The sequence below is a fragment of the Haliotis asinina genome, chromosome 9 (assembly GCF_037392515.1).
Source record: "Haliotis asinina isolate JCU_RB_2024 chromosome 9, JCU_Hal_asi_v2, whole genome shotgun sequence".
Lineage (NCBI taxonomy): Eukaryota > Metazoa > Mollusca > Gastropoda > Lepetellida > Haliotidae > Haliotis > Haliotis asinina.
Genome location: NC_090288.1, coordinates 23,578,759 through 23,592,547, shown reverse-complemented (window position 1 = coordinate 23,592,547; position 13,789 = coordinate 23,578,759). Strand labels below are relative to the sequence as shown.

The 13,789-nt window shown below is 38.3% G+C and overlaps 1 protein-coding gene across 1 annotated transcript in view; it reads left to right on the top strand.

Annotated features, from left to right (window-relative positions):
- LOC137296913 (ankyrin repeat domain-containing protein 26-like) overlaps window positions 1-13,789 on the top strand; it is a 523,769-nt gene that overhangs the window by 275,801 nt on the left and 234,179 nt on the right. Inside the window, exon 28 of the mRNA XM_067828810.1 lies at window positions 9,214-9,333. Within this exon, the coding sequence (XP_067684911.1) occupies window positions 9,214-9,333 (120 nt within the window). The remainder of the gene's footprint in view (window positions 1-9,213; window positions 9,334-13,789) is intronic.

Sequence of the window (13,789 nt, the reverse complement as noted above, 5' to 3'; positions counted from 1 at the left end):
AGTATACTTGCCATATAGCTTGTTTTTTTTAATCAGGCTTAAGCCTTTTCTTCCGAAACATGTGCGGCTTTAGCTAATTTTTTGATAGCATCTGCCCCTTTCCAATATGCTCGCGGACTGTAGTATATTCACTCCATTATATGTTACTTACTTAAATATCTAGTAGAGGGACCCCACATCTCCAGCTGTCAGCAGGACCCCCATGTGGCCGTAAGGGTAGGTATTGACACCGTCTGGGGCTATCCATCGTTTTGTGTCTAGGGATGATAGAGATGTCTTGTTCAATGTCAACCTGTATATCTTATGCCCGTCACTACGGAGTGTGTTCATCTGGTGTTTCAAGTGGTGTTTTTTTTCTGGAATAGGGCCTGTTTGTATAGGGTATGATTGACATGTCTTTCCACCACATTTTTTTTCACACCCTTAGCCTTTCTTATTTCAGCATCATCTGCTTTCTTGATAGAATACATTTTAGGTCTCAACCCCATGTATTCAGCAATTGGTGGGCCAGCACATTAATCTTTCATACGGCCTATAATTTGTGCTTAAGGTGGTCTCTCAGGTAGTCACTAGTGTCATACAGGTGCATATTGTTTTTCATATCCTCATACACGTCCTCGGTTTGAATCTCCATCAGCAGGGAGTCAGTATCAAATATAAATCATGATAATCATATAACGTCTTACATCCTGGTTGTTCCCATACATTTTTAGCATGGGCGTAATCGTCTTGTGAGACAGACACGTCTGACAGCTTGCTATAGAAGCGGTCAGTGGGAGGTAACTCTGTCTCATTAAATCTATACCAGTCATCCATGTATTCATAGTTTTCTCTTCTGTGTATCGATTAGTTATAGCCAAGTCATATGGATTATAAGCCTTTACCAAGTTGTCTAGAGATGACAACAGAAACTGAACACTATCAATAAATCTCAACCCATTTAGCAAAAAGGATATATATCTCTCCATATTGTTTGGGATACAGGATATCTTGCCTTCTACCTTTGAAATAGCCTGCATAATCAAGTGTGAATCATATTCTTGTAAATTGTGAAACATCACCAGAATATTAACTCATTAAGTCCGAGAGACACATGTGGGGCAAATTAATTAGCTTTTCACAGCGAGAGCCGCATATTGGGGGTGATAAAAAGCAACGCCCATTCAGCGAGAGCCGCATCTTGGGGGTTCTAAATTTTAAATTAGTATTGTACCTATTATTTCATTCAATTAAGCAGTAATGATCACAGATTAGCTTTTCTTACGAGAGAGGTTACTTTCTGTGTTATTAATCAGAACTATTAATGTGTTTTGATAACAACTGCTTGCAATGTCGGGGGCGTATACAGGCAAATGAACACATGTCTGCAAGATAGGGGATTATGAGATGTTACAGGAGGTAAGTGTTTGTTACTCGTCATTGGGAGCGAATACGAAGATACTCTGTTTGCACATTGATTGAATTAACGGTGACAAGGTTACAAAACCTTCTTCTAAATTCAATCATTCATTCATTCATTTTGAGGAGTCCATTGTTAATCTTCTGAAATTCGTTTGCTTTCAAAACAAATATAAGTATGCCCATCTTTATAAATATTTGGGGAGATTCAACTGCAAGTGTATACATCACAATAAATCAGTATCATGTAACTTATTTTAATTCTATAATACATGTACTTGAATTGTGATATTTATATATTCGTAACAATGTGCAGATTATATTGAAATGTTCAGCAAGCCATTATGTTTGATGTACAAGAAGTGTGCGCAAAATGCATATGCAAATAAATACTATCCCTACTCGATGGTTGGATTGGGATATCCGGGGTAAAAATAATTGGATTGTAGCGATTTGAGGGCTTTAAAGAAAAATGAACTCGTGAAAGTGCTTGTTAGTCTTACATGTACATTTCAGGCATCCTTATGATTGTGTATGTTCACGATACACAAACTTTTTCATGATAGCTAGAAATGATAAAACTGAAATCCAGCATATCGATTGGTTAACGATCAAACCAATAGTCAATCTGTATCCAAGCTGTCACCTGTCATTTCCTCTGTGACAGGTATCTCATGATACGATTGGTCATAGAAAAGAAATCAGCCACTATATTGATACAAAACGTCCTATTCGAGAACTTTGTTGACGCCCATCCCGTGACCCTTTGTCTTATGTATGTGCAAGGAATAGCATTATACAATATGTATACATGTATGTTCGTGTCATAACGTATATTTTCTGCGTTAAATCTAGATGAACCAAAGTGACAAACTGTGAATCTGTTCCATGTAAGTCACACATTAGCTTATTAGTACTTACCTTAAAATATTCAGTATATACTAGCAACGCATCAGCGAAAACGCTTCTTTCATAGAAGATTAGTAGGCATGTGCGTAAATTCTTCTTTCCTGCCATTGACATAGATGTTTTGAACAATATAACCTCACACAATGATATGAGAGGGACAATTTGTGTAATTATGTCTTACATACAAAGAATACAAACATGTGTTAAGAAAATACACACGCCACCAAAAGTCTACAACAGAAAGTGTAATAAAATTACGTAAAACCTTACATATATGACATGCATTCACTCATGCTTTCTTTCAACATATACCTTTACAACGCACTTAAACAATGAAACAATCACGACTTGCTGGTATGACGAGACAGTTTCCTGTAATCTACGAAACCAGCCAGGGATATCAGGCGTGATTAGCCCCAAGTAGTCTCGCCACAGCCGGCCAGGCACTCAGCACGGGGTTCCAGGTGTTGAGCAGTGAAGTGGCTCTCGGGCTTAATGAGTTATTAAACTTAGGGTTTATCCATAGCTTCAAGTTACACTCACTGTGAGCCACACCTCTGTATTTCCCTGTCACAGGACAGTGGTCTCTCACTGAATCACCATTCAGAGGTTTACAGCAAACATGACAATGCATGCTTTTGAAATAGGCCTCACTATCTGCCTTGGACACATTCAGTAGTGTTATGCTGCCCAATATTTTCCTGATCTCTACTTCCTCGTGCTGTAAATATTGAAAGAAATTTCTCAGCCGTGTCCTTCCCTCTGTAAATGACTGGAGGGTTAGTTTTACCATCACAACGAACAACAACATAACCAAAACCACATGCCTGGTCTTGATTCTTCTGAGTGTAACTTTGATTAGGGAATGGAGCTACCATATCAATTGGTTTAATAATGGCTTCAAAGTCTGCATAGATAATGTATGGTACTGGCATCTGATTTTTGTGGTTGATAAATTTCAATCATCCCTGTGTGAAATGAGTAGATTGGTCCTACTGGTAAACACATATAAGATGATCCACGATCTGACAAATGACCCCAATTTGCATACTTGGGAACGCCCCACAGAACAATCCACTTGAAACAAGAGGGAGACAGGTTGTCTGGTAAATATCGAGAAGTTCATTTTCCCCGTGCGTTTCACGCATGAATTGTTATAGCACACTCGATTTGGGAATTAATTACAATCCCAACGAATTAAATCAACACAATATACTGAGCAAATATGTTTAGGACCACCGATCCATTTCACGAAGTAAATGACATTTTCCTGGGTTTTTTTTAACAAAATTGTTGAATATCTAAAATGCTTGTTAATGCCCCAATCATCTATTTGTTTTCGTCTTAACTAAAGGTTAGCATGGAATATCAGTATCTTATGCCTGAAATTGCAGTCTTATCATTTGACGGAATATGTGGTGTTGTTTTGTTAATGGGTAAAGTTGACTTTTCGTCTGCTAAATATTAAATAGATAATACCTACATATAGTTAATTGTGTTTCATTTAACTTTTGAAAATGTTAAAAGTTATCTGTTACTGAAAGGTGGCTAAATCAGAGAAGCAAGGGGGAAATATTTTTATCCCATAATTTTGTTCCTATTTCTCTGTACGGGCTGATTTTCGTCCATAATTCCGCTGGTGATCGACCGGGAATACATGTCTTGGAAATTTCTATAACCGGTTCCAGAGAAATGGTTAGTATTCAAACAATATTTCCAAATTTCTGTCATATTTTTATTATGGTCACCAAAATTGTGTACAGAAAACTGAAAATACCTTTTGACATTGATAAGTCAGTGAGAAATATCTTTGTACACAAATTTGTCGGCTTGGGGATTACTCGGTACCAGACTCAGTAGATTTATCAGTGACTAAAAAAATATCAAACACAGACAACTCACCAAAGATTACTGTTTTTTTTTATGACAAAGTATGGAAACAATAAAAACCTGATATAGTATGTGTCAATTATTATACAAGACAAAACAATGCTGGAAAATTAGGCAGACTTACTGATTTATGCTTTAATTATGACTCTCTGAATCAGTCTCTGTGTCTGAATCACTTGCAAGTCCTAAGTCAATCACTAGTCTGTCAATTTCCCTTTCTACTGCAATTTCGCGTTGCCAGTAACCATCTTCAATTGTTTTAACATGTTTACAACATTCCGACCATTCTTTTGCACCAGCTGCAGACATTCTTTCATTTATGGCATCTCTTAAGAAACGTTTTGTGAACTGCAAGTTTTGTGAAGCGACATAATTTTTCACATTTGCCCAAATTAACTCAATCAGGTTTAGTTCTGCGTGGTATGGAGGGAGACGTAGAACATCATGACCATGTTGCTTCAACATCGTGTCTACTCTGTAGACAGGGCCCGATTTGTTGGATTTTGCAAGAAACAATAGTTCGGCTTTACGCATTTTCTCATCAAATGAGATATTGTGCCTTTGTAGCCATGCTTTTATATCATCTTTTCTGTTGGCGGTTGGTGGACATTTGTCCACTTGCTTGCTATGATATGGTGCATAATCCATAACGATGACAGAGTGCAGTGGAATGTTTGGGATCAACTTTTCCTGGAGCCATTTGGAAAAATTATCAAAGTTCATCTCGTCATGATAGTCTGCTGATTTGAGTTTGGAATCAAAAACAAGCAAAGCATTTGGAACAAACCCGTTTTCCCCCTCTGCATGAACCACAATAAGCCGAGGTCCAGTGCCAGACGGAGGTTGAACCCCATTTATTACGACTTCACCCAAACACATTGCCAACACTTTGGGACAATGTGGTGTACATGCAACCATGTTTCATCGATAAAGATAAGTGTTCGATTTTCTTCTCTGTATTTCTTTATTGCACGCAAGTATTGCAAACACATGGAAACAATGTCTTTACGTTACATTAAAAGTTTACGGTTTGACTGCGTTTTTTGCCACTTAAACCCCGTGTCTTTGAGATTTTTTCGAAAACTTTCCTGAGAACCCTTGTAGTTCAACTGGCACTTTGCCATATCATACATCGTATCCAGAGTGGGTAGTTGTTTTTTTACGCCATATAAACTTTGTACAAATTGACGGACTCCACACCGGTCGAAATCATCAAGTTTGTAACTGCAAGTTATGGGTTTGTGCAACTTGATGGGACTGATAAATGAAGGTCCACTCGCACTCCTACCAACTTCTGCCTTAATGCGCTTTAAAGTTGCCGTTGAGAGTCCAGTAGCAAGGCTACTTTGTAAAAGAGAATCTGCTTTGGCTGCACAATTTTTGTCCATATACATGATAACATTGTATGCTATCTCCCTGGCCTGAGAATGAACAATTTACCCATGTTTTCCTAACTTGGACATTTTTTACTACAACTGAAGTCTGTTTAACAGTATTGAGACAGGTGTAAAACAGTAGCAAGACAGGTGTTACACAGTAGCAGTGTTGATTTCATGTCATGGTTAGCATGTATTGCACATGCATAATCGTCAAGCTACCTGTAGCAGCCAAGTGTACTCGCCCAATTCATTGGACCGCCTCTCTTGTCACAAATGCATTTAGTGCGCAGGGTCATCTAATATGTGTCTAGCAGTAGAAAACCCGTGAAGGCACCTTTCACAAAAGTGTTTCTTTTCTTTGTGTTTCGATTGATCGTACAACAGTCGGCTGAAATGCTTGATCCATGTGTAGTGACATTTTTCACCTTGTATCATAAATAAAGTGATCGTTTTACGATCTTCCTTAATAATCAAAGTGCTTAGTCTGTGCAATATTACATTATTACCTTCGTGTCCAAATACGTTTATAGCTTAGTCTGGATTCTGTTTTTCTGTCCTGTTGACCTGAGATATAGGTGTTGGTTCATCTATACCTTTCCAATTTAACCTAGCATCTACTGGTTAACTTGAAAGTCTGTCTGAATGTGTTTGTGCTGGAAATTTAACACATGTTATCGCTACCCTCCCACAATCATCACTACAATTTTTAACATTAACCATAGCTTGTTTGGTCTTAAAATATTTAGGCAGGGGTAAGTACGATCCACTTCTCAATGGTCTATAGGTTGCTATATCCAGGTAGATAGTATTAACCTTATCAACCACCCAACCAGACCCCATATTAGTGAAACGTTCCAGTGATTCACGAATATTTTCAAATGACCTGTCAATAGAAGTGTTGATAGTATCTGGTTGTGTTGTAACTTCCTGGTTACCTCTGAAGTAAACAATGGTCGTGTCTGTTTCATTTCCCTGTTGTTTCTCTGTGTCATCTTTAACGTGAGTTGAAATTTAATACCTCTTAAATCATTCAGTTCTTCATTCGCTTTATCAAATACCAGTTGCCTTGTATCTTCAACATCTATGTTTCTATGAACTTCCAGCTTCCACCCTCTCAAATATTTCCCTATAGCATGCTGAGTAGGCGTGAATTGTAATCGTATAGGGGCCTGTTCATTGATTAATTCAATGAGTTCAGACTTTCTCATGCGTGAATAATTTCTCAATCCCCTTTCACTGGCTTGCCTTCTTAAATATTTCACATTAGGTTTTTTTTTATGTGTTATACCTAATAAAGTTAGTAATTCAGCCTTTCTCATACGAGAGTAACCCTGCATACCAAGGGCCTTAGCTGTCAATCTCATCTCACGCACTGTCGGCATTTTGCAGGATTCATACCTTATGTAAATCATTTCTCTAATTGGCTGTCACCAGCTGAGAGCTGATGCGACACAGCGCACTGCTCTGACCCAGTGATTGATCGATTCCCCATTTAGACGTGTGTGTAGTAAAGGGAATACAAGCCCACAGTGGTTGTCGCCCTTCAGCTGTGAGCGTGTGTGAATGGGAGACGGATTGTGTCATCTGGGGTTTGGCGTTTCTGAAAGGGGGTCGGGATCTTTGTTATTGATATTAATTACTAATTAGTTTGAACTGGTCTCATAGCCCCATAGTATATACTACTCAAGATAGTGAATAGTACAGCTGAGGCTTAGCCAAAGTTACGCATGACATTTTGGAGCAGGACACTGCTGAGCCCAACATAGTCTGTTAATGCCAGTCGTTACTTAAACACTTAAATACTTAAACATATTTTTGCTTTTGCCAAACAATTCAGAAACCTGGATAAGCAAACAAGCCTATTGGCTTATGTAAATGCTGCTCCAGTAGCTGAATGCATAATTGAAATAGTTTGACAACAAAAGAATGATATTGAGACCAAATAAAACTGAGTAATGAATATGTTCATAATGTTTTAACGTCATATCCTTGAGTATAAATACACATTTCTTAGATTTTAATAGTTCTGAGTTGCAAAAATAGTGAATACAGTAAACACATGAACACTTGCATGTTTCCAATATGCAAAAAGTAGTGAGCCTCCCCACGACAGTGATATAAGTGCAGCTGTTTTTATGTTGTATTATACTACATGATATCTGTCAACCTCAAGCAAATGTACCAGCCTCATCTTCCCCATTTTGTTTGACTTTTTTTCTTGGTACCCCTGAAAATGCAAAATCTGCAGTAAATGCATCACAAACTTCTGGAAACAAAATATGCAAGAAACACTTTTTTACAGGCAGGCAGGTGCCATCTTTGATGATATTTGTGCCATTTCGGGATGCTTTGGTTGCCGTTGTTGGATGCTGTGACTGCTGTTTAGTGCGCTCGGTGACTGTTCTCGGGCACTGTTGTAGCTGATACACAAGTTGTGTTTTCAATTCAAGCAATTAGTTTTTCTTTACAGGATGTTTGTTTCAGTTTTAGAGGATATTGTGGAAATTTCTGGTGATTTTTGTTCTGTTTTGGTGTGTATGAGTTCAGTTTCGATGATTTGTTCACCGTTTGTATGGTAGGCCTGAAATGGAAACTTTACAAACATTGGTCATCGGGAGAATATTGTTGGGATCACTACGTTTTGACATCCCCTCACCTGGCAATTAGATGCATTTAGATCAGCAGAGCTTGAGGCAACAATGGATGATTTGACAAACTCTAGTCCCAAATTTTTAATCAAAGTAATAGTGAGTTTCTGTTGGGTTTATGATGTTTTTAATTAGATACAGGGAGATAGTGCTAACAGCTCCATCGGGCAACAAATTCCACGACCTAATTGTGCGTGGTAAAACGTACTGAGAATATCTTTGCATCCTACAGATAATAATTTGAGTGGAACTAGTATTACATAGATTATATAGTTGTTTTGTTAAAATACTCTGCCTGGTACAAGATTGTTCAGGGATTCAGATACATTTCATAGAAAGTTTTGACTTTTGAGGAATATTGTCTGTCTTTCAGTGTGCTATAATTAGTTTACCTGTATTTGTATTATGACTGGTGCCACGAACTGCACCACATGTAGTTCATAAATGTAAGTTAGTAAATTCACCTGTTCAATCATACAGTTATCCCATATATGACAGCAGTAATCAAAAAGTGGTAAGATAAAGGAATTATATAAAGTATTTGGAGTTTCCTAAGATATGCAGTATTTAGAACTTCTGAGACAGTTGATCATTGGACTAGTTTTCTTTATTATGTTGCCTGTTTGAACTTTGTAGTAATAATAACGAGATGTTTATGGCTGTCAACATATTAAATAGTTTATTCATTCATTAGTTCATTAATTAGTTTGGTCTGTCAGTCTTGCAGGGTTTTTCATTTAATGTATCACATGCAATACCCTTGTTTTTATTGTTACTATTGAAGGATTGATATAAGATAATTGGTAAAAATAATTTTTTTTGACGATTACTGGATAATTATCATTGGTTTTCATTGCAAGGTCAGTGCTACTGAAAGCACTTAATTTTCTTCAAGATTTTACGTCAGTGAGATAATGATTCAAAACAAATTCCACGGTTTATTTTCTTTTTGTTTTGTTTGTATTAAGATTTTCTCTTTTTCTTTCCAGCTAACTGCTGCTAACACCTCCTTGTTGGAGAGAACCAATCAACTGAAACAGATCAGTCATGATTTGAACAGTTTGCAAACACTGCAAGATAACTTTGACCAGAACTTTAAGCTGGAAAAGGTATGTTTTCAATTATAAAATATCACCTGGTAACTGTTCAGAGAATGATAGATTAGACAGGGAGTTGCTAAAACTGTACATATCTAAACTTAATACTCACACATTTTTTTCCTGTTATTTGTTCTCATTTGAATGCTGAATAGAAACAAAATTTAGATCATGCATCCTCCATGTTTCCAGCCATATAACATCTCCCCTGAGCACAGCCCATTCTTGGTGGAGCCTTCCACAAGTTCGTGAAATGGCCATGGGTCATTCTCTTATCATGACTGAGTGAAGACTTATGGCTTTTAGAGAAATACCTATTTAGTATCTTTCTGTTAATTCTTCGTGTGTGAATTTGCAACTGTCTTTGTTTCCTATTTCCTCAGGTGCTTTATTTTTGTAAAATGCAGTTGTGAGAGAAAGGTTTGCAAGTGCAAGAGCACTTTTCAGTCTCTGGCTGTGAAGTTCCTACTGCCTTGCAAGTGTAACGGGAGCGGCTTTACAACGTATGACCTTGATGCTTTATGTTGTGTTTTGTGTATTCAGAATTAAAGCTGTCCTGTTCCCCAGTTCATGGATGTAGTGGAACAATTAAAAACAAAAACAATTCTCAAATAAAGACAGACTCATGAAGGTTCGGGGTAGAATAGGTCTTCAGCAACCCATGCTTGCTGTAAACAGCGACTATGCTTGTGATAAGAGGCGGGATTGGGTGGTCGGGCTTGCTGACTTGGTTGACCCATGTCATCGGTTCAAAATTGGGTAGATTGATGCTAATGCTGTTGATCACTGGTCCAGACTTGATTATTTACAGACTGCCACCATAGAGCTGGAATATTGCTGAGAGTGGTGTAAAACTCACTCACTCACTCAAATACGAATTGAACGAGGTGTTTTTTAGTGCGAGTCGACAGAGAGAGCAATAATATTGATATTAGTGTCCGCTTTCAATGGCAGCTTGCTCCTTCTATCGTTAAAAAATTTCTAATTGTCTTGATACAGTGGCTTGACTTAAATTTGATCTCGTTTTGAAGCATCATAATAATCCTTGACGATGATGGAGCGTGGGATAAATTTCTGAAGAGCATGTTTGGTCACTAGACACCTTGAATACAGATTGATTATTCGCTAGATCGTTGACCAATTGATTTACTGGATTGCAACTTTATATTCTCTAGCTATCATTAAAAAGTTTGTGTATCGTGAACATACATAATCGTAAGGATGCATGAAATGTACACACAGGACTTATAAGCTATTTGGTGAGTATATTTTTCTTTATTGGGGGAGAATAACCCAATCCAACCATTGAGTAGAGATAGTAAACGAGCTTCAGAAGATTAATGATGGCATGACTCCATAGAACTAGGTTGTTTTTCACTTGTCACAAGACAAAACTTTCATCAAGGGCGTAACTGGACATGCATTCTGCCAGAGGCTTTTATTTCGAGGTTGAAACAAGGTGTTCAAAATATCTCATTACTGTTGTCCGATTCAGTGATTACACGCATGTGTATGAATTCCGTAAGTAATATATATTGTCCTGCTTTTATTGACGATGGATCAATAGAGACTTACCTCATTGATACACATGATAATTACGCTGGATCAGATAATTACAGAGATCAAATACAAACGTTTTTTATCCCCCCGACATTATGACGACGCCTCGTCTGTCCATCCGTCTGTCCATAATCATTTTGTTTCAGGAGCATAACTCAGAAACTGTTCAATATTTTTAGACCAAACTTGATAGATATAGTAGTCTCAGCCTATGGTTGTGCCCTTTGCTATTTAGAGATTTTTGGCATTTTTATTTTTTTGTTTTTCCATGGAACATTTTGGTGTTAGTCTTATGGTTGGGTTGGCTTCGTTTCCAGAGCAGAACTCAAAAACTTCTTTATATCTGTCCATAAAACTTGGCAGATATGTATTGCAGACCCCAAAGTGGTGCCTGCCTTTTACTTTCTACAGGATCTTGTGATTTATTATTTTCTTCCCATGGAAACATTTTGGACCTAGTCTGAAAAGTGAGAGGTGTGTTTCATTTCCAGAGCAGAACTCAAAAACTTCTGAATATCTGTTAGTAAAACTCTCTAGATATGTGTGGCAGATCCCAAAGTGGTGCCTTTTGGTTTTTAAAGGTTTTTGTGATGTATTATTTTCTTGGTTTCCATGGAAGCGTTTCGGATTTAGTCTCAAAATGGAGGAGTGGGCGTCGTTCCCAGGGCACAACTCGAAAACCATCTCATAACTTTCACCAGATCTTGGCAGATATGTGAGACAGATCTTGAAATTGTGACTGTGCTGGTTACAACTATATGTCATTTATAATTTGAATGAATTCCATGGAAACACTTCAAACTGAGTCTAAAAAAACAATGAGTAACTCTCAGATTTTTTGTCCTTTCAAAGATGTGGGGGCCGGGGGGATATGTCATCTTCTGATGACTCTTGTTTCATAAATGCTTTTCGCAAATTGCATTGAAAAATCACATTTCTAATCAACATGGAACTTTCAACAGCTTTAACAAAATGCCATTCCTCTTGGAGAGCTGCACCAAGCTGGGCCAGGTTGGCGGGTCCTGGGTCCCTGGCGTACACCCTTCAACCAAGAACGTCACAGAGATGTTCAATTGGGGACAAGTCTGGGGACTTACAGGGCCAGTCCAATGTCTGGATACCTTCTTGTCGGAGATAAGCGGAGACAATTCGGGCCCGATGTGGTCTGGCATTATCATCTTGGAATAAAAAATTTCGGCCGATAACTCTAGCCAATGGTGTCATGGCTCCGTTAATGATGACCAAATCTGATCATCTGTAATGTGTAATCCAACCCCAAACCATGACACTACCACCTCCATATCGATCATTTTCAAGAATTGCTGCTCTGGCATATCGCTCCCCGCTCCGACGCCAACAACATTTTGTGCCATCTGTGAATCGTAGGCAAAATCTTGACTCATCAGAGAACATGGTGTAACGCCAGTGGCGCATAGCCCGTCCCTGATGCTGCCTAGTCCATGCCAGTCTTTGGCGCTTATGGTGAGCTGAAAGGGTGACACCCTTAAAAGACTGTCTTGCTTTCAGACGAGCTTGATAGAGTCGGTTTTTAATGGTTGAGGTTGAAATGCGTCTTCCAGTGAGTGTGCGGAATTCTCTATTGATGGCAGGGGCCGATTTAAACCTATCGCGTAGAGCAATTAATGTAATGAGACGATCCTGTCGTGGTGTCATTGATTTTGGTTTACCACGCCCAGGTCTCGTTGTAACCCCACCCGTTTGACGGTACTTATCCCACAGACGTGAAATTACACTTTTTGATTTACCCATCTGCCGGGCAACTTCACATAATGATGTTCCCCCCCCCCCTCTATCATCCCCGCAATTCTCCATTTTGTTGCTTCACCGAGATACTGCCTCAGAGGCATTTCTGTCAGTAAGTGTCAATCTCTATTGCATTAGTGATTGCGACTTCTCCAGTACATTTACAGGAGTTAACTTCTGTATACACGTGTAGCACGTGCTGGGCATGCATTATGCGAAATTCCATTGTCATTGGATGTTGCGTTTGGGAGATACGCCACAATAACAGACCCTGTCACGGTCAAAGTCATCTACATTCAATTTCTTGGTTCCCTTATTTTCTGTCGGTAGTATATTTTCAATGTACACCGCTGGGAATTCTGAACTCTTCTGGTGCTTCATGGTAGTACTTTTTTTACCTTCGAATAACATTGAATCACTCATTCAAGCATGGAAATTACTGATGTTTTGCGATTGAAAATCGATGGAAGGGAGCTAACTCTAAGTCTGTTTACCTTGTGTCGTCTACAAAATGATGATTTGCCTCGTATATAATAGAAGTGCTTCAAACAGTTCAAAATTAAAATTCAGGTGTTCGGTAAGATAAATAGGTTTTTCACTGGTCATGAGGGGGCCATGGGCTCATGTACCTTTGAGGTTTGTTTATGTTCCCCAAGCCCGTAGGCCAATTCAACTTATAATATATGTTATGAGTCGATGCAAGAGTTATCACTTTATATTCGATTATGTAACATTATCAACTTTAGAATTATGAAAAATCTATAGTCACAATTGAGATAGGTCTAAATTAGTAACTTGGATTATTTCAAATCTATACGAATATGGGTGTAGTACAGTATTGCTATTTATGTCTACGATTCATTATATAAACTAGTACAATGTAAATTCAAAGTATTCTACTCTGAATGCTTTGTATGTCCTTGACATTTCGCATCTTTTTTATATTTAGTTGGTAGTATTTGAAGGCCAAGATATCTTATCACCTTTTCGAATGTTTGATGTCAGGGCTTACTGTCAGGTTCCCGCATGCTGTGGTATGGGGCATTGCCCGTTTCAATAAAAGACTACTCGGGTAGAACTGGTACCAAGTTGTTTTTAACCCAGTCAAGGAAAACTGCGCCATACATCTCGGAATGGTAGTCTT